The sequence below is a fragment of the Cicer arietinum genome, chromosome 3, assembly GCF_000331145.2.
Source record: "Cicer arietinum cultivar CDC Frontier isolate Library 1 chromosome 3, Cicar.CDCFrontier_v2.0, whole genome shotgun sequence".
Taxonomy (NCBI): Eukaryota; Viridiplantae; Streptophyta; class Magnoliopsida; order Fabales; family Fabaceae; genus Cicer; species Cicer arietinum.
In genome coordinates, this window is record NC_021162.2 from 67689385 (window position 1) to 67710812 (window position 21428).

Consider the following 21428-nt stretch of genomic DNA (forward strand, 5'->3'; position numbering starts at 1 on the left):
ATTTGAGTTTACGATTTTTTTATAGTTTTAGCCAATAACCATATAAAAAAGAAAAATTACCATTTTATAAAATATATTTTAAAAATTAGGTTGATTATAAAATAACGTGCTCAACCCTTTAAAAAAAAGTTTGATAAGTATAGTTCTAATTCAACAGATAAAATGTCATTATAGATTAAATTACTCAAATAAATTAATTGATGATACTAATTGTACGTATATAATTTTTTTCATTTTAAATAAACTAATTAATTATTCAACTTTTATTTTTATATAAAAAATATATTAATGTAAAATAATTTTATATTTACTATCAATAATATTTATTTATCTGTCAAATCACTTTACTTTAATAGAATATAAAACAATTATTGTGATTGTAAACTTTTTTTTATACATTTAAAATTTTGTTCGAAAGGCAAGCTAAGTGGTGGGTGAGAGGTGGCCCTCATCCACCGTGTCAACCCATTCTCAACCCACAGTATTATATTCATATTTTGATAGAATAGCGGTTTCTCCTCTTTGGATCTCCCTTTCAAATTACAATCCAATCCTATCCAATTCATTTCAATTCATTTCAATTCAATCCTTCACGTCACAATCCTTCTCTCTCTTTTCTTCCGCTGTCCCCTTCCCCCTCTCTTTTCTCTATCATGTTTTTTTTCTCTTCCCATTTTTTTCATTTTTGTCTTTCAGGTCCAACTTCCGCATATCAATTCTAATACCCCAAAATCTAGTTTTTCCTTATCATTGATAACCCTTTTGACTTCTCTGGATTGGGTTTAATAAATATTTCGTTAATTTTTATTGGGTCATTCCCAAGTTTTAAACTTTATTTTTTGTTGGAAAATAATGGTGACGGTGAATCTGGGAGTGCTTCACTATGTATTAGATCATGTTTATGGAGCATTTATGCATAGGACTAAGATCAGCACTCCATTTTTCTCAAGAGGATGGGGTGGTACCAAACTAGATATGCTTGAGAAGATGATTAACCAATTATTCCCTGATTTGGCTGGTCAAAATTGGCCTCCTATTCAGATTCAACCCGTTTGGAAAACCGTTTGGGAGACTAAAACGGCTTGTTTGAGAGAAGGGGTATTTAGAACCCCTTGTGAGGATCAACTTCTTAGTGCATTGCCACCTGAGAGTCACATTGCAAGGGTTGCTTTTCTCATGCCAAAGTCCGTTCCTCCTCACAGAATGTCCTGTGTTGTTCATCTTGCAGGTAATATTGATTTTGATTTGATAAATTTTTGAGTTTTTAGCTATGATGTGTTTATTTCATTCTCAAGTTTGTATATATTATAATTATTCTTGAATTGGTTGGACTTTTTTATTGGATCAATTATAATGTAATATGGTCTCCTGTTACTTTGTTAAAATTGCATTTTTAGACTATACATAGTAGTTCTGATTGCAAAGACATATGTGAGATGGAAAACTTTGATTTGATGCTATACTGGTTGGGATTAGGTAGACAAAATAGAAAAGTGAGGTAATTGGAAAATATCAGGAAATTTTGACTGGAAAGAAATGTGTTTTTCTTTAAATTCCTGATCAAAATCAAAATATGTAGAAAACGAAATCAATATGTTGGCAACATTTACTCTGTAGCACCGACATTTCTAATAAAAGTCGTGCTCCAATGTCTGACACATGTCGGTGTTGCCGACGTGACGCTTCGATTACATTCAATCAATCCATTTTCTTAAATTATTATCGGTGCCAGACACGTCGATATCGTGTCCAGCATCCATGTCAATTTCTGTGCTGCATAGATTTAGGGTCAACTGCAAAGTCAGAAAATTTCATTCTCTATCTGAGTTGATTCATTTTGACCATTTGGTAAAGGATGAAAGGAGAATGAGAATACCTGTTGCGTTTAAAGTGCTTATTTTTTCTGCTCTCTTGACAAACTAATTGACTTTGAGTTGAGCCATTTATTTCTATACTTCTTTGTTTTGTTCCTTCCTGTCATACTCCTTGCAAAGCCCAACTTAAGGACATTGTTTAAGCCTTAAGGTCATCACAGTACATTGAGTGTTATACTGAATGAATTGTTTGTTTACATGCAAAAGAATAGTCTGTTTAAGGTATTTAACTTTGTTGCTTAGCGGATCCCATTCAAAGCAAATTGCATATGACCGACTTCATTATGAAATAATATTGTTTTTTTTTCTTCTTCAGAGTTTCACATTGTTAAAGAGTTAATTAATTGAACTGAGAGAATAGTAATGACCATACCTGTGAAAACCATGAATAAACTATTTTCTGCTAATTTTATGCTTTTACCTTTTTCTTGTATATAATTGATTATTTTCATGAAAGGTGTGATTGGAATTAAAAAGTATGTTGAAAGCTTCATAAGCTCGTATTACTGAGAATAACTATTTTACCCAAAAACCTAGAAGATTAATCTTCTTTCAAGCTTTGTTTATTTCTTTTAGACCTTCCTGTTTTGTTTCAATCTTGTATTTGTTTTTCTCCATTCAGGAACTGGGGACCATTCTTTTGAAAGAAGATTGCGTCTTGGTGGTCCACTGGTGAAGGAAAACATCGCAACCATGGTGCTTGAGAGGTCAGGATCACTTTTTAATGATCTTATTTTGAATCTGAAAGAACCTTCCATTTTTTTGTTAAACAAATCATTTAATATATGTTCTGTATTCCTGAAATATGCAAGTTCAGTCCATTCTATGGACAAAGACGTCCTGTGCTGCAGCGGGGTGCAAAACTTTTGTGTGTTAGTGATTTGCTTTTATTAGGGAGAGCAACCATCGAAGAGGCACGAAGTCTCTTACACTGGTTAGACTCTGAGGCAGGTTTCGGCAAGATGGGTGTTTGTGGTCTTAGTATGGGTAAGACTCGTCTGGAACCCATAATAAAGCCGACAACATTTTTATGTTCCGTCCTATTTAACGTTTAGATATGCTAATTTATTGCTCGAACCAAGTCTCCTTTTAGATGTAATAACTTAGTGTTTGTCACATGAGTGGCAAATTAAACAAGTTGAACTTTTAGCATCTCTTGGCTTTTTCCTTTTATATAATTTTGACAATATTTTTTATGGACTATAGGAGGAGTACATGCTGCAATGGTTGGATCGCTTCACCCTACACCTGTTGCTACATTCCCTTTTCTCTCACCACATTCAGCCGTTGTGGCATTCTGTGAGGGGATTTTAAAGCACGGCACTGCCTGGGAAGCACTGAGAGAGGACCTTGCAGCTGAGAAGGTTGCAATGACTCTCGAAGAGGTGAGAGAACGGATGAGAAACGTGCTGTCACTCACAGATGTCACGCGCTTTCCAATTCCCAAAAACCCCAATGCTGTAATCCTTGTTGCTGCAACTGTAAGTTCCATATCTCATCATCACCTTATGAATGTGCACAAGTACCATGAAAATTGGAAGAAATTTACATCTCTCATCCATTCTTTCAAATAGCTTTTCCATTTACATGGCTATTTAGATCTTTGTGATGATGTGTTGTTAAATGCGTACATATACAATATAAGAAAAATGAGGTTCTGTTGCATTGAATTGCTGCATTCTGTAAACACCGTTATTTTTCTGCTTTATCTCATCATCACCTTGTTTTGTTAGATAACTGTGTTAGCCATTGTATTGCTCCTCCTAATCATTGTCAACATTATTCTGTAGGATGATGGATACATTCCAAAACACTCAGTCCTAGAACTACAGAAAGCTTGGCCAGGTTCTGAGGTAAGATGGGTGACAGGCGGGCACGTCTCATCTTTCCTTCTCCATAATGGCGAGTTTCGAAGGGCCATTGTTGATGGCCTTGATAGATTACCATGGAAAGAATCTCCATTGTGATTTAATTGCAGTTGATATTTTATACTGTTGATTGATCCAGTGGTTCATTCAAGCTTGTAACATGCATAGTTGATCATAGAACTCGTTCCCCAAATGAAGAGGGAAGGGGTTGTACATTATTTATCAACAACATGTTGTACATTAGAGTTGTTTTTGTAAAACCTGATAAAGTTGGATGGCAATTCATCTGATCTCACTTTGAGCTTTATGATATCCATTAGTACTTGAACTATTTTTTTAGTCCTTTTTGTGTTTTGGCTTGTTAATGTGATGGGCAGCACTAAATATGGTATACTTTTCCTACTATCCATCATATGAAGAAAAGAGGCTTGAAGTAGTACGGTAAAAAAATCACTATACAACAGTTTGTCATCATAGGGACAGGGTGTCAAGAAATTGAGTGAAAGCAATATTTTTTTTTATTTTCTCGGTCATAGCAATATTTGAAACAACGAAGAATAATCTAATACTAATAATTAATAATAAATAATACTAGACTTTTCTTTAAGAAATTTCATTGATAATTGCCCCAGGTCTTCCGTGACGTGACTCTGTATGGTCAGTCAACCAAGCAGGTTTTAGAATATTGAAAGCATGGAGACATTATAAAGCAAACTCCGGATAAAATATTGTTACTATTTTAATTGTTCTACTTACTTGAGAGGAAGGAAATTATGATAGACTGAAATAAATTACAATCATTATGTTATATTAGTTTTATATTTTTAAAAACTAATAAAAATATTACATTCCCACCATAATTTATCCGGTGCATCCCACTAATTGATAACAATAAGTCTCTAAGGGCCAAACAAAATTTGACGTGCAAATTATTCTAAGCTAGTAATTGACTTAGTCTTCGTATTAAATTTTGAAAGTCTTCAAACCTACAGTTAATAATTTGATGTCCCTTCTTTCCACTATAGTATTCTATATATGTGTGTCGACCGACTATCGAGTATTAAATAGATTCAATTAAATTCACACATATAATTTGTTATTCGTCATAATCACTTTTTCAATTCATCCATTCAATTGTGATGGCAAATCTTGGAACAACTACACAGAGAATACCCACATCCTCAAAACCTTCATCCCCTGCTTCTGACACACATGAACCAAAAGGCCCACATGAAAAACCATATGCAGATTTCAAATTCTATTGCCCCATTAACATTCCCTTAACAGCAGAAGCTGCAGCAGCACGCATCATAAGAAACTTAGGAAATTTGGGGTTATACTACACACTCTTTGTTTGGATCATACTTTTCATAACTCTAATACCTCAGCGTAAGGTATCATTGATTTTGTTGGTTATCATGACTTATGTGACAACCCTTTACTGTTTACTATTAAGGGCATGTCCTAATTCAGTTGTTCTTCATAGAATCATTGATAAAAGGATTGTTTTGAGTTTGCTATTCATTGCAACTGCTGTTCAGCTGATTTTGACTAAAGCAGGTATTCATTTTGCTGTGACTTTAAGTTCTAGTGTGCCTATAGTTTTGCTTCATGCAGTTTTATGGGCTAGTACTTGTGAATATGATGCCTATGAGACTCAGGAAGGTTCTGTTACAGAAGAATTGGCTCCTCTTACCGGCCATAGTGACGGTGAAAATCGGAGCTCAGACGCTGTTTGACTTTTCAGAAGTCCTCATGTCCTCATGTTGCACCACTTTTTTAAAATTAATATAAAAAAAAAGGTTTATGGTTTATAGAATAGGTTATTTTCTTTAATTTCTATGGAACTATCAAGGAAATAATGCATAGGTCGATATATATGCAATATTTGTAATGAGAATGAATACATGTGGGAAGTAACCCTATAATTGTTTTGAGTAAAACTCGAAGAAAAATTGTATGATCTATTCTCTTTTTCACCTTAGCTATTGATAATGAAAATCTTTCTGTTAAAGTGACTGGAAACATCAGTTGTTGATGACTGATGTGTTAATTGTTAAGGAGTTTCCACAGTATCTCTACAAGTTTTGATCCTTTAGATTGGTTATGAGACTAATATCATATGCTTAGGTTGCAGCTTAAATTTTTTCACTCTCTCTAAGAGTATGTTTTGCAGATATTAAACTGCAGTTCTCCCCATAAGATACACTGCTTAAGCAACTTAGCCCTTTCTGAGGTGTAAATGCACATAAATTATTTTAAAGGTTAATGTAATATCTACTAATAAAATTTCTTCATTTCACCACCAACTAGATTAGTTAATTCCCAAATTGGTATATTAAATCATCTAGAACTTAATTTTGTACATACTATATATTTTATACAATGGAATCAGAGAAATTAATACTACAAATATAATGGTGTTAAATAATGATATATCTGCAAACAATACTTAAAACACCAAGTAGTCACTTCACTCCATCTTCGTTTATGCGTCGCCAGCAAGTAAAAAGCACCAACATGACCAAAACAAGAAGGATCATAACAAAACTAAGAACCCCTAAAGATGCAAATAAAACACCGTTAATTCTAAATGTGCCCCATATGACATTAAAGCCTGAAGTAGCAGCCACCAACACAGACAAACAATATAAAAGAGAAAGACATAACATAGAGATAATAGGAACCCGAAAAGCCAAAGACCAAACTACCATCACTGTGTAAAAATAGCTCACTGTGATCATGCCAGTCCATATCATTGCAGGTAAAAATCCAGTAAAGGCTTTCCCTAAGCTTACTACTACTAGTATTTGTGAGCTGCTTTTTGAGGTCATGGATTTATATTTTCAAAGGGGTTTCCTAAGGAAGATAATAGTGCTGCTTGAACTCCATATAATTTAACTGCTAATGCAGAACGATCTTCTTGTGGACAAATTATCTGTGTTGAACAGAACCGTATAAATGATTTGCAAGAACCGTGAAGATTTTCTGTTAATCTTTGTTGTTGGTTGCAATCTGAAGTTTCAATCGTGTCTTTCACGTATATCACATGGGAGGAGGAACGAGAAACACCATGTTCCTTGTTTGCCTTTATCTGTCCATTCTTACAAGATTAATAAGTCAAGTCCAATTAAAAAAGAAATTAAAAACAAGTTTTTAGTGAAGAATTTTACTTTTCTACAATTTCAAAGTATAAATTAAGATTCTTTTTTTTTAATATTTGAATTCTTAACAAATACCACAAGGGCATTTGTTTATATTTCTCATAATTCAATTACTCTAAATCTGTTGCAACAGAAAATCAGTAAAAAGAATTAGCAAAACTATCTAACGTGATGTGGTATCTAAAATAATGGTTCATCTATTTGTCAAAAAAGTTTACTAGCTAACAGGGGTAAACTACTCATGCCACTACTAACCGCAGGAGAGAAAGCGGCATTAAGTAAGGTTATTTTATCCATTTCTCTACTCTAGCAAGACAGATAGAGGTAAGGGATCTTTGCTCCTCGTTCACATCCTTCGCGCATGAGTTGGGGGCCTTCTAGTTCTTGATGACCTTTGTTCATGCCCGTGGTGAGCAATTTTATCCATTTCTCTACTCTAGCAAGACAGATAGAGGTACGGGACTAAATTACGGATTTGGTCCATATTTTATAAGTCGATAATTTTTATCCCTCCAATAAATTTTTATGATAATTTGATATATTCTAAATGATGGGACATATAATTTAATGATATAAGAACCATGTATTAATTAAATTATATTACAATTTCATGAGTGCTAATCATTCTACATCACCGTATCATATGTCACGTTATTTTAAACATGTTGCATTATTAAGCTAAACAATGAAAATGAAATACCAAAACTGTAAAACTTCAAAACCGGGGACTAATTTTGTGAAATTGAAAAAATAAGGAATTAAATACACGTGCTAAAATTCAACTGGAATCATAAAATGTTACATATATTTACACGCATCTCAATCGTCTTATGAAAACTGAACGATCTAAATTTTAAGTTAGATATCTTTGATTTAAAAAACTTGGATCATCTTATTTTGATCGACCATCTAAAATATCCATGATTAGGTGCAATTATAGTATACTTAATACCACTCTGTCGTCTCTTTTTCTTTTGCACAGTAAGACCTTGCTCATTTCAAAAACAAACACAGAGCCGGTCTAAGGGTAAGGCCACTCAAGCGCTCATGCCTCCTTCAAAAATAAAATTTTTTAATTAAAAAAAAGCTTCAAATATTTTTTATTTAAGAAAAAAGGCCTCACATTTTAATATTCTTAAAATATTTTGTTTTTATTACAAATTATTTAATACTTATGTCAGTACAACTAAATTGGTTAATTAAGATAGTAGTAATGAGAAAAATATTAATTATAAATTGAATAATCATGAGATAAAAAGTGAGTATATCATTTACATGAGAAATACTAGTTATAAATTGAAATATCACGAGACAAACAGTGAATATATTATTAACATGAGTTGGTGAAGTGGTACAATATATACACATTATTTTCTTCTTCAACTAAAATATGAAAAAATTTATATGAGTTCCTAATGTTGCCGTAGAACGGTTGAAATGTCTTATTTCATTCTTTAAAAAATATAAAAAAAAATAGATTTGAAAATGCCATTAATTTTGTTAAAATATATATATATATATATATATATATATTAAATAAAATATTAATAATTTATTTATTAAAATTTGAAAAAGTATTATCTAGTAATTTCGCTTTAGGCCTCATAACGTGTTGGGCTGGCCCTGAAAAAAAAAAAAAAGAAAACTCAAGAAAGAAGGTTGTTAATGCAACTTTATATTATTTCAATTTTTTTTTATAATAATTTTATCTATTGCTTAATACTAAACTACATCCATGTCACATGGTACACCTCTCTATATTTCATTTGGTTGTTGACCCTTCCGTAAATCTTTGATTTGTAATTCATGCTAGACAGATTATTTACATAATCTACTACTACTAATGACTAATGTGAAAAAACATCGAAATGACTACTTACCCTGTCATTATGGCTGCTTTTCTTTTTCCTTATTTTGGTGGAGTAGTTGTTGCTGTATTTTTGTATTGACATCCTAGGTTCTTGTTTTCCCTTTTCATCATGAAGCACAGAATGACCCTCATCCTCACTCTCTGTAGTGCTCCACTCTTGGCTCTCATAATTGATGTAGGCCTTATTGTTAGGCAATACTTTATCCTGCTGCGGAGACAAAAGTCATATAACATAACTTTCCATAAATAAAAAAGTGCATACGTAACTTTGATTTTTCAAAATGAAATGAAATATGTTAAAAGTCTAAAATTGATTTTTGTTAGTATTGAATTGAATCCAAGGTGATTTGTGTTTCATTTTATTTATGTAAAAGTGGGTTAAAGTTGCACAATAAATTTGAGATTGAAATTCAATCTTAAAGTCAAAAACTCCAAGCTTTAGTTTCAATTATATCAACTTTAGAGTCATGTTAATTATAATCATTAAGGGATGTAGTTCAAATTACTTTGGATCTTATTCAGCAGATTTTATGATTTTGCTAATAATAGGCTATTAGATTAGATAAAATTTGTCTTTCTTAGTCTATGTTTAGTAACATTTTTGGAGGAGTTCAAATTGATTATATACATACAAGTATATATAATTGATTTTGATACGTTTCACTATTATCATATAAATCAATTCACAAGTGAATATATTAATATAAATTAATTTACATTCAATTTATTTTTAATTAAAATCAATTTTTAAAAATCAATTGTATCGTAAAATCGACCGTAAACGATTTAGATTTAGTTGAAATTTTCTCGAAGATATGTATAAAATGAATATTAGTGTTCTTTAATTAATAATAATTTTCTCTTTCTTTCAACTATTTAAAAAAAATCTATTTAAAAATGTTAAAATTAATTTTATTTCTCTAAAATTAATTTTATTTTGTCTAAAAACTAACCATAAACTAAAGTAGAGTCATCCAATGAAAAGAGGAAAAAAATTAACGAGATCTTGCCTGAGTTTGCTTCCGGGGAATTTTGGCTGCAGCTGATCCTCGACGAAACTTTCTATATACCACTGGATTTGGATATCTTGTCTTTAATGTTAGGAAACAAAATGAAAAGGTTAGTGAAAGAAAAATCAATAAAGCTTCTAACATCACAACGTTATAAAATACTCTCTCTATCCCTAATTATAATTACTCATTAAAAAAACTTATTTGTCTCTAAATATAAGTTTTTATGGACTTTCTTGAGATTACTTTATGTCTATTTTTAAAAGATCATTTTCAATTTTTCAACTACACTAACTATTTTATTTATTTATTTACCCTTAATTATATTAAAAAAAATATTCTTCTGTAATCTATGATAAAACTAAAATAAAATCATAAATCAATTTCATCTCTTCAAGGATAAATTAAATTAATAAAACAATTTAAATTATTGATAAAGTTAATATTACAATCAACTTTTTTAATTTCTCTATTGGTCAAATATAGATAGAGATTTCTCCATTGGTCCAATATAGATAGAGAGAATAGAAGGTAATATATTAAAAAAAAATTAGGTTTGATTCAATTTTTAGGAGGGAAATGTGTCAAAATCTTTCACAGAATTTATTTTGTTTTTCCTCAATTTTGGGGATTTCAAGGAAAGATGAGAGACTCCATATAACTACATTAAAAATATATCTTCTTCCCTTAAATTAAACACAATCATTAAAAATATTTTTGAATCAAACATGTCTCCACTTTTCCTCCTTCTATTTTCATTGAAAAAAATTTATCTCCTCTCAAACATATTCTAAAAGATCTTATATATAAGAACAAATCTAGTAATAATTAGACACAAAATATATACATTAATTATGTCAACTTTTTTTTTATTATATGTAAAATATATTTATTACCTCCATTTTATAATATAAACAAAAATAATAAAAAAATTATATTATTTAACTACTTTTGTTTATATTATGAGATGTTAGGAGGATAAACTAGATTAAGTGGCGGAGGGAGTAACATTATAAAATGTCAAAGATGAGCACTTGCATGACTTGTAGAAATAAAGAAAAGGATCAAAAAAATTGTCTATTATTAACATAAGTTAGATTCAACTATCATAGAAAGCAAGGTGCCCAACTTACAGGCTTTCTTGAAAGCAACTGCTTACTATTAACGTTATTTTCTATTCCATGATTGAATTAGAGGATCTAATTTTAACTAAAATTTAGAGAAGCTAATTGAGATGAAAAGAATAATGTATGTATGTATATATATATATTACTTCATAGAAACCACTTTAAGTAAGTGATATGAAGAAATTGGATTGAAACTTCATACCACGCGTTTTGTCAAAGGAAATAGGTCACCACCGTCCACCGTGTGGGGCTAGAGTGGAGAAGCTTAGAGGCTACTTTTTTTTAAGAGAAACTCTTTAACTAAGTGTTATGTATTTATTTGTGTTTCCTTAATATTGATTAATATATCTAATAAACATTCAATAATTTCAACTCTCTAAAAAAATATTAAATAGATCCGCTATAAAGTTTAAACCATTAAATTTTAATCAAATATATTAAACATATAAGACGTTGCTTACGACTGATAGGGGCATACATCCTAGCTTACATTACGCTTAAGTCATACTAAACTTTTTTCTGAAACAGATAAGGTCAAGACTTTTAAAGAAGTCTAGTTAAAAAATTTAGATTACAGACCACATAATAAGTCTTTTAGACCTAATAGGTCAACCTATTTAAACAAATATAAATAATATTTTTACTATTAAACCAAAAAAAATTTCTCCATTAAAGTAATTTAAAAACTCTACTTTCATCTTCCCCAATTTTTTTCTTCTCTAATCTATTCTTCCCCAATTTAATTTATTTTTGAAGAATGAAGAATATATTTAAATTTTTGACTGAGTTAGATCAATATCACAATACTATATACTTGTAGAAACCAATATAATAGTTTATTTTATAATTTTATTAAATACATTTCCATTTAATGGAAGAGAGAAATGGTGTTTGGATAAATTGTGTTCTCTATTAAATACTTATTTTTTATCCCCTAATAAGGGCCCTAATAAGTAGTAATCCATATTAAGTAAATCTACCTCTAATCGAGACACTTAGAAATAGGCATCAATTTCATCTTGAGGAAAGATAACACAATCATATAAGAATGAATTCTTTAAAGGCTCTTATGGAAATGAGAGAATAAGGTAATAGCAAGAAGGATAGACAAGAAAAATGGCAAAGAAAGTATATACAACTAATAAAATGGATAAAAATAAGGCGAACTCTACACTTTTTTTTCTTTTATGCACAAAACACCAAAGAAAATGGAGAAAGATTATTAAAATATTATGCAAAATCTAAAGTAGATGTGGTCCATCATGGTTCAATAATTAAACGTTATCTACAACTTTAATAATGATCAATCATATTTCTCAGACATATAAGTCAATGATATTTCTCAAATATATAAGTCAATGACCTGCATTGTCTTTACAATTGAAACAATAATCCGATAGATGTTGATTCTAAAAGTTTCATTTTGAATGACACTTATTCATTTTCCCTCATTATTATCGAACATCAATCAGTCACTTGATCAATTATGATAATGATGATAACATTTATCTTCTTCTTTTATGAGACAACATTTGTCTTTGGTGTATTGTATGATTATATTGAAGTGATTTGCGTGTATAGCTTGGTAGATGCTACAATGTTGCACCTTCATAAATGGTCGACCGTGAATCAATGTTTATAAGTCATCAAAATTTTAACGATGAACGACGACAATTTTCAAAAGCATAAATTAACAATTCTCGTTATTTTCTGTTGGAAACAATGACTGAATCGTTGTTAATTAAAAAATAAAGATAAATATATACATTTATAAAAATTTAACTCGCATAACAGAAGTCAATGAGGACACTGTCTCGACCAAAAAAGTTGAAAACCGTTAATTTGTAAGATTTTAAAAGATTAATAAGTCAAGTCCCATTAAAAAAATGACCCTCATCCTCACTCTCTGTAGTGCTCCACTCTTGGCTCTCATAATTGATGTAGGCCTTATTGTTAGGCAATACTTTATCCTGCTGCGGAGACAAAAGTCATATAACATAACTTTCCATAAATAAAAAAGTGCATACGTAACTTTGATTTTTCAAAATGAAATGAAATATGTTAAAAGTCTAAAATTGATTTTTGTTAGTATTGAATTGAATCCAAGGTGATTTGTGTTTCATTTTATTTATGTAAAAGTGGGTTAAAGTTGCACAATAAATTTGAGATTGAAATTCAATCTTAAAGTCAAAAACTCCAAGCTTTAGTTTCAATTATATCAACTTTAGAGTCATGTTAATTATAATCATTAAGGGATGTAGTTCAAATTACTTTGGATCTTATTCAGCAGATTTTATGATTTTGCTAATAATAGGCTATTAGATTAGATAAAATTTGTCTTTCTTAGTCTATGTTTAGTAACATTTTTGGAGGAGTTCAAATTGATTATATACATACAAGTATATATAATTGATTTTGATACGTTTCACTATTATCATATAAATCAATTCACAAGTGAATATATTAATATAAATTAATTTACATTCAATTTATTTTTAATTAAAATCAATTTTTAAAAATCAATTGTATCGTAAAATCGACCGTAAACGATTTAGATTTAGTTGAAATTTTCTCGAAGATATGTATAAAATGAATATTAGTGTTCTTTAATTAATAATAATTTTCTCTTTCTTTCAACTATTTAAAAAAAATCTATTTAAAAATGTTAAAATTAATTTTATTTCTCTAAAATTAATTTTATTTTGTCTAAAAACTAACCATAAACTAAAGTAGAGTCATCCAATGAAAAGAGGAAAAAAATTAACGAGATCTTGCCTGAGTTTGCTTCCGGGGAATTTTGGCTGCAGCTGATCCTCGACGAAACTTTCTATATACCACTGGATTTGGATATCTTGTCTTTAATGTTAGGAAACAAAATGAAAAGGTTAGTGAAAGAAAAATCAATAAAGCTTCTAACATCACAACGTTATAAAATACTCTCTCTATCCCTAATTATAATTACTCATTAAAAAAACTTATTTGTCTCTAAATATAAGTTTTTATGGACTTTCTTGAGATTACTTTATGTCTATTTTTAAAAGATCATTTTCAATTTTTCAACTACACTAACTATTTTATTTATTTATTTACCCTTAATTATATTAAAAAAAATATTCTTCTGTAATCTATGATAAAACTAAAATAAAATCATAAATCAATTTCATCTCTTCAAGGATAAATTAAATTAATAAAACAATTTAAATTATTGATAAAGTTAATATTACAATCAACTTTTTTAATTTCTCTATTGGTCAAATATAGATAGAGATTTCTCCATTGGTCCAATATAGATAGAGAGAATAGAAGGTAATATATTAAAAAAAAATTAGGTTTGATTCAATTTTTAGGAGGGAAATGTGTCAAAATCTTTCACAGAATTTATTTTGTTTTTCCTCAATTTTGGGGATTTCAAGGAAAGATGAGAGACTCCATATAACTACATTAAAAATATATCTTCTTCCCTTAAATTAAACACAATCATTAAAAATATTTTTGAATCAAACATGTCTCCACTTTTCCTCCTTCTATTTTCATTGAAAAAAATTTATCTCCTCTCAAACATATTCTAAAAGATCTTATATATAAGAACAAATCTAGTAATAATTAGACACAAAATATATACATTAATTATGTCAACTTTTTTTTTATTATATGTAAAATATATTTATTACCTCCATTTTATAATATAAACAAAAATAATAAAAAAATTATATTATTTAACTACTTTTGTTTATATTATGAGATGTTAGGAGGATAAACTAGATTAAGTGGCGGAGGGAGTAACATTATAAAATGTCAAAGATGAGCACTTGCATGACTTGTAGAAATAAAGAAAAGGATCAAAAAAATTGTCTATTATTAACATAAGTTAGATTCAACTATCATAGAAAGCAAGGTGCCCAACTTACAGGCTTTCTTGAAAGCAACTGCTTACTATTAACGTTATTTTCTATTCCATGATTGAATTAGAGGATCTAATTTTAACTAAAATTTAGAGAAGCTAATTGAGATGAAAAGAATAATGTATGTATGTATATATATATATTACTTCATAGAAACCACTTTAAGTAAGTGATATGAAGAAATTGGATTGAAACTTCATACCACGCGTTTTGTCAAAGGAAATAGGTCACCACCGTCCACCGTGTGGGGCTAGAGTGGAGAAGCTTAGAGGCTACTTTTTTTTAAGAGAAACTCTTTAACTAAGTGTTATGTATTTATTTGTGTTTCCTTAATATTGATTAATATATCTAATAAACATTCAATAATTTCAACTCTCTAAAAAAATATTAAATAGATCCGCTATAAAGTTTAAACCATTAAATTTTAATCAAATATATTAAACATATAAGACGTTGCTTACGACTGATAGGGGCATACATCCTAGCTTACATTACGCTTAAGTCATACTAAACTTTTTTCTGAAACAGATAAGGTCAAGACTTTTAAAGAAGTCTAGTTAAAAAATTTAGATTACAGACCACATAATAAGTCTTTTAGACCTAATAGGTCAACCTATTTAAACAAATATAAATAATATTTTTACTATTAAACCAAAAAAAATTTCTCCATTAAAGTAATTTAAAAACTCTACTTTCATCTTCCCCAATTTTTTTCTTCTCTAATCTATTCTTCCCCAATTTAATTTATTTTTGAAGAATGAAGAATATATTTAAATTTTTGACTGAGTTAGATCAATATCACAATACTATATACTTGTAGAAACCAATATAATAGTTTATTTTATAATTTTATTAAATACATTTCCATTTAATGGAAGAGAGAAATGGTGTTTGGATAAATTGTGTTCTCTATTAAATACTTATTTTTTATCCCCTAATAAGGGCCCTAATAAGTAGTAATCCATATTAAGTAAATCTACCTCTAATCGAGACACTTAGAAATAGGCATCAATTTCATCTTGAGGAAAGATAACACAATCATATAAGAATGAATTCTTTAAAGGCTCTTATGGAAATGAGAGAATAAGGTAATAGCAAGAAGGATAGACAAGAAAAATGGCAAAGAAAGTATATACAACTAATAAAATGGATAAAAATAAGGCGAACTCTACACTTTTTTTTCTTTTATGCACAAAACACCAAAGAAAATGGAGAAAGATTATTAAAATATTATGCAAAATCTAAAGTAGATGTGGTCCATCATGGTTCAATAATTAAACGTTATCTACAACTTTAATAATGATCAATCATATTTCTCAGACATATAAGTCAATGATATTTCTCAAATATATAAGTCAATGACCTGCATTGTCTTTACAATTGAAACAATAATCCGATAGATGTTGATTCTAAAAGTTTCATTTTGAATGACACTTATTCATTTTCCCTCATTATTATCGAACATCAATCAGTCACTTGATCAATTATGATAATGATGATAACATTTATCTTCTTCTTTTATGAGACAACATTTGTCTTTGGTGTATTGTATGATTATATTGAAGTGATTTGCGTGTATAGCTTGGTAGATGCTACAATGTTGCACCTTCATAAATGGTCGACCGTGAATCAATGTTTATAAGTCATCAAAATTTTAACGATGAACGACGACAATTTTCAAAAGCATAAATTAACAATTCTCGTTATTTTCTGTTGGAAACAATGACTGAATCGTTGTTAATTAAAAAATAAAGATAAATATATACATTTATAAAAATTTAACTCGCATAACAGAAGTCAATGAGGACACTGTCTCGACCAAAAAAGTTGAAAACCGTTAATTTGTAAGATTTTAAAAGATTAATAAGTCAAGTCCCATTAAAAAAAGAAATAAAATACTGGTTTTTAGTGAAAAATTTTACTTTTCTACGATTTCAAAGTATAAATTACACAGTTTTCAGATTTTGTTTAATATTTGATTTCTTACAAATACCATAAGGACAGTTGTTTGCTTTTTACTCCTCTCATAGATTTCTGAACTAAAAAAAAATAAAAAATTGATATGTTCTAAATGATGTGACATATAAATTAATGATATAGAACCATTTATATGTATTAATTAAATTACAATAATAATAAAAAATAGAAGTTGAAAGTTAAGTTTTTAAATGATTTTATTGTGATTTCATCAGTGTTAATCATTATATATCATCTTATCATATGTCACATTATTTAAAACATGTTAATCGTCATTTTTTAGTTAAAAAATCAAAATGAGAAATCAAAACAGTAAGATTTTAAAATATGCAAATTAAATCTGCAAAATTCAACCGGAATCAAAACATGTTACATATGCTTAAAGGGTATCTGAGTTTTGTGCATCCATAAGCTTAGATTGTATGTAGTTACACACATATCAATCCCTAAGATTGTATGTAGTTACACACATTTCAATCCTCCTATTAAAACTAAACGATCTAAAATATGTGTGATTATTAACGGTCACAGTGTACCTAATCTAAATCCCATATGCGTCCTCTATTTTTCTTTTGCATAGATAGACTTTTAAATGTTCATTTACACACAAAAAAATTAAAAAAGAAGGTTGTTAATGCAACTTTATATTATTTCAAATATTTTTTTAATAATAATTTTATTTATTGCTTAATACTAAACTACATCTGTGTGACATGGTACACCTCTCTATATTTTCTTTGGCCGTTGGCCCTTTCGTGAATCTTTGATTTTGTGCATTTTGTTATTGGCCCCCTTGTTAGATTTAGTTAGATATAGATTAATTTAGTTAAATATGGTTTAATATAGTTAGAAGTTTGTTGTGGTTAGATGAAATTTTGTTAGGTGAGTTACATTGAAAATAATATATAAAAGTGTATCATACTTTAGTTGTATTGTAATTTTTTATACTATCATTTCAAATTTTATATTTATTTTTAATTATTTATATCTTTATTGACTTCAACCTTCATTCTCAACATGCTATTAGAGCCATACAATCTTCCTTGAAGAGATTATCCTAATTATTACTCGAGAAAATTTGAATCTCCAATCACCATTTTCTTTCCATTTCTATTTCATTCTTTTATTGAGAAATTTTCAATAGCCTCTTCTACATCTTGCTTAATATTAAAAGAGAAATCTTTCAATTATGGAAGGGGTAGTGTGTTTCATAATTGCAATATTTAAAGATCAAGTTTATAAAAAAATTGAAATGATTTATAGTGTTACTTTCAAGATTGGAGATTTTTTGTGTTGGTTAATTAAATCTCATTTGGGTACTCACAAGATGTTTATGTTTTGTATTTGACCGAATGTGAAGATTCTTTATCCTTTGATGTATTATTGGTTTAGTGTTCAAGCACACACATGAGTTCTTTTCAAATGATATCAATTATTTGTTCAACTTTATCATGCACCCTAAAATTTGGTGGTATACTTCTTTGATTTAGTCAATGTTGTCTTTCTCTTTGAGTTTCTACTTTGTGGTAGTAAAACAATTATCATTCTTTTTCTTCTTCTACCTTATGGTAAATAGACATTTCTCATTTTCTTTGTGCTTTCATCCTGCAATAATTAAAGTTTTGTTAGCCAAATTTAGCATTGAAAGACCCAATATTGTGATTCTTTTATTTTATATTGGAGCGAGTGATGTGGAGACACCTGAATATTTTCAAGTTTGTCCAAAGTAGGAATAAGACTTGAACGAGAGTTATACATCTAGGCCGCTACAATTTTCCACGTGAATGCGACTTATATTCTTTTTTCTTATAATTTTCTTTCATTTGTTACATTGTATTTTCTTTTTCTTATATTGTATTGTTCTTTCCAAGTGATGGTGTGTTTCTCAATACCTCTAATATCTTTTTTTTTTTGTTATTATAGTTTTTGAATATATCAAAATTAAAAATAAATTCTCAAGTCTCTCTTTTGTCTCTAATTTTGTAGATTAAATTGTCTAAAAAAAAACATATTTAATTATCAAAATGATTAAAAAAGACATATTCCACCAATACTATAATGATTAACTAAAGAAACACTTGAAAATATATTTACAACTTTAGTACATTCAAATACTTTAATAACAACATCTCACATATTTAGATATTAAAATTATTTTTTTATCTTTTTATAAATAGTCGGTATTAATTATAGGATTGACAATATAGACAAAAGAAAATAATAATTATTTTCATTTTTTAACTAATATATAAATTGGTTTTTGGTCTATGTTGAAATAGGATTTGAGCTCCGTCATTGATTAAAACATAAGGTGGAGAGAGTTTTGGAATTATAAAAAATGGGGAAATTTTGGTTAAAGGTGGAGATTTGAAACATGAAAAAACATTAATGAAAAAAATTGAGAAGATTCTTTTTCCAATAGAGATGCTAAGGAGAAAGGGGAAAATAACGAAATTCTTAAATTGTTACTTTTCTTTTTTTTGAAAAAAAAAATGTTACGCTATTTGAAAAATGCAACATTTTTTACGATTAATAACAATGTAACATTTTGCTGGTGACCTGTATCTGACTGTGTCTTTTAAATATAAAAAATAATAAATACTACTCAAAGAACTCACTAAAGTGAGAGAAAATATTAAAGTAAGATTTTTGTGAGAATCATTTAGAGACTCGTTTAAAGAACAAGAATTAGATTTAAAATAAATACTATTACTAAAAGTGCATGTAAAGATTACTCATAGAACCCAAAATATAAACTAAGAGACAATACAATAAAAATGTTCTAAAACATTAATGCTATGAATCTTAATTGGATTTCGATAATGCATTTTTTAGCAAGATAATATAAATTTTTAGAAAACCAATTTTATCAAAAACAAGAAAGATTAGTTGAACTTAAGTAATTAATAACTTTAATTGATGAAAATTTATTCGAAAGAACACAATTTAAACTAAAATTTATGTACCTCTTACTTTCTCAACCTAGATTGAGATTTGAGATTAATAGTTTTAATCTTGAGTACATAGGTTTAAGAGAGAAAAAAAACACAATGGCTCGTTAAAATAAAACTACAAACATTACGAAAAAGACAATATTTATTGGAAATTTAGAATAATCTGATTAAGGTAGCATAGCAAGCCTTCAGAAAATTCACTTGCAAGGCGGAAGTGGTGGCCCACACAAACACTTGTTGTGAAAATAAGCATACTCATCAAACCTTTTCTGCAATTCACCACCCTGCGGTATCTTACCACACAAGCTATTATAACTCACATTAAACTGCTGCAAATTTTCAACTTTAGTCAATGCCACTGGAATATTCCCATAAATCTTATTATGATTCAGATCCAACCATATCAAACTCTGTTTCGGAAAATCCACTTTCGAAAAATCAAACGACAACAAGTTCCTTGAAACGTCAAGTATCTGCGTCCTTTTCTTGCTCCCGAAAAGCATCGAAGCATCACCTTCAAGCTTGTTCCTCGAGAAATCTATTCTTTCTGGGTCTAGTTGGCCCAATGAAGCCGGAATGGGCCCCGAAAGTTGGTTGTGAGATAAGATGATGTCTGGGCCGGGCTTTTTGAAAGAACCGAATGAGTCTGGGATTGGGCCGGTTAGTTTATTTCGGTCCAATTTTAAGGACAGGAGGTTGGACAGCTGGGAAAGTGAAGGGGGTATTGGGCCGGTTAAGTTGTTGAAGGAAAGGTGAAGAAGTTGGAGGTTTTTAAGTTGGGACAAGAAAGATGGTATTGGGCCTGAAACATTGGTCCATGTGATTAAAAGATATTTAAGATTAGTTAGTTTGGCGATTGTGGGCTGGATTGGGCCTGTGAGTCTGGGAAACTTGTGAAATTCGAGATTCTCAAGATAAGGAAGGTCACCGACTGAAGGTGGAATATGGCCAGAAAGATTGGTGTCTGGGACAGAGGATTGAATGGTGAGGGCAGTGATACGGTGCGTTTTTTCATCGCATTCGATGCAATACCATTCACAACAATCAGTGTGTGGGTCCCATGAAGCTAGAACGTAAGGGTTGTTGAGTTCTTTCTTTATTCGTAGTAGCGCTTTTTTGTCTTGTGGGTTGCATTTCTCTGACAATGCTATTGGGGAGAGTAACAGGAATGAGAGGAAACATAAAACTATTAATATTGTTTCCATTTTTGGTTTGATTTCAGTGTGAATTGATATGATAATTGGGAGAGAGTGTTGATATTTATAGAATCTAATGAGAAATGTACAACGTGTGATTTATATTACTTTACTGCATTAATATAATAAAATATTGGTAGAGAAAAGACAATAGGGAATTATTATGTCTGCGTTTTTCTTTCTCATAAAATAAAGAAAAAAAGTTAAACATGTGATTCAAATGTACTATTAACGTCGTCGTAAGATCAACTAGTTTATTTTGATGTTATATCAATATTATTATAACCTTAATTAACTTTTTTTATGAAATTTAAATATTTTATGAATTAATTTAATAATAATTAGTCGATGAATAATTATAAACTGTTGAAAAATTTATATTTAAGATGATAAAATTTGGTTGATAAATTTATTTATAAAAAAATTTCATTGATGTGATATTAATATTGATATATTTATAGTGTCAAATTAAAATATATATATATA

General features: G+C 29.2%; 4 protein-coding genes across 7 annotated transcripts; 2 read left to right on the top strand and 2 right to left on the bottom strand.

The window, feature by feature from the left end:
• The first annotated feature begins 451 nt into the window (after positions 1 to 451).
• Positions 452 to 4073, top strand: LOC101498581 (uncharacterized). The gene is made up of 5 exons (XM_004493498.4): positions 452 to 1228; positions 2497 to 2581; positions 2692 to 2861; positions 3081 to 3355; positions 3665 to 4073. The coding sequence occupies exons 1-5, from the start codon at positions 853 to 855 to the stop codon at positions 3839 to 3841; spliced, it is 1083 nt and encodes a 360-aa protein (XP_004493555.1). The 5' UTR covers positions 452 to 852; the 3' UTR covers positions 3842 to 4073.
• A 698-nt stretch (positions 4074 to 4771) lies between these two features.
• On the top strand, positions 4772 to 5709 carry LOC101498918 (uncharacterized). Its single transcript, XM_004493499.4, has one exon. The coding sequence runs from the start codon at positions 4882 to 4884 to the stop codon at positions 5479 to 5481; it is 600 nt and encodes a 199-aa protein (XP_004493556.1). The 5' UTR covers positions 4772 to 4881; the 3' UTR covers positions 5482 to 5709.
• Positions 5710 to 6012: 303 nt separating this feature from the next.
• On the bottom strand, positions 6013 to 11013 carry LOC113785670 (uncharacterized). Of its 4 annotated transcripts, none has more exons than XR_012162348.1 (4): positions 10920 to 11013; positions 9787 to 9867; positions 8787 to 8984; positions 6014 to 6836 (listed from the first exon to the last, which is right to left on the bottom strand). XR_012162348.1 is itself a non-coding variant. In XM_073366133.1 (3 exons), the coding sequence occupies exons 1-3, from the start codon at positions 9928 to 9930 to the stop codon at positions 6573 to 6575; spliced, it is 606 nt and encodes a 201-aa protein (XP_073222234.1). In that variant the 5' UTR covers positions 9931 to 10994; the 3' UTR covers positions 6013 to 6572. The 4 variants fall into 4 exon arrangements, 2 of the variants coding, with proteins under 2 accessions (XP_073222234.1, XP_027188087.1); XR_012162347.1 differs by having other exon boundaries at positions 6015 to 6836; positions 8787 to 8981; XM_073366133.1 differs by having other exon boundaries at positions 6013 to 6836; positions 9787 to 10994.
• Positions 11014 to 19687: 8674 nt separating this feature from the next.
• Positions 19688 to 20988, bottom strand: LOC101499240 (polygalacturonase inhibitor-like). Its single transcript, XM_004493500.4, has one exon. It carries the CDS (start codon positions 20949 to 20951, stop codon positions 19944 to 19946), a length of 1008 nt encoding a protein of 335 aa, XP_004493557.1. The 5' UTR covers positions 20952 to 20988; the 3' UTR covers positions 19688 to 19943.
• Positions 20989 to 21428: the final 440 nt, after the last annotated feature.

What these genes read in the sequence shown, in the direction of transcription:
- LOC101498918 (XM_004493499.4), top strand. Translation starts at nt 4,882, where the DNA reads ATGGCAAATCTTGGAACAACTACACAGAGAATACCCACATCCTCAAAA.
- LOC101498581 (XM_004493498.4), top strand. Translation starts at nt 853, where the DNA reads ATGGTGACGGTGAATCTGGGAGTGCTTCACTATGTATTAGATCATGTT. An exon ending in CTGTGTTGTTCATCTTGCAG is followed by an intron (nt 1,229 to 2,496) that starts GTAATATTGATT and finishes TTCTCCATTCAG; the next exon opens with GAACTGGGGACCATTCTTTT. An exon ending in TAATCCTTGTTGCTGCAACT is followed by an intron (nt 3,356 to 3,664) that starts GTAAGTTCCATA and finishes ATTATTCTGTAG; the next exon opens with GATGATGGATACATTCCAAA.
- LOC113785670 (XM_073366133.1), bottom strand. Translation starts at nt 9,930, where the DNA reads ATGTTAGAAGCTTTATTGATTTTTCTTTCACTAACCTTTTCATTTTGT. An exon ending in TTCCCCGGAAGCAAACTCAG is followed by an intron (nt 8,985 to 9,786) that starts GCAAGATCTCGT and finishes TTGTCTCCGCAG; the next exon opens with CAGGATAAAGTATTGCCTAA. An exon ending in AAAGCAGCCATAATGACAGG is followed by an intron (nt 6,837 to 8,786) that starts GTAAGTAGTCAT and finishes AAGAATGGACAG; the next exon opens with ATAAAGGCAAACAAGGAACA.
- LOC101499240 (XM_004493500.4), bottom strand. Translation starts at nt 20,951, where the DNA reads ATGGAAACAATATTAATAGTTTTATGTTTCCTCTCATTCCTGTTACTC.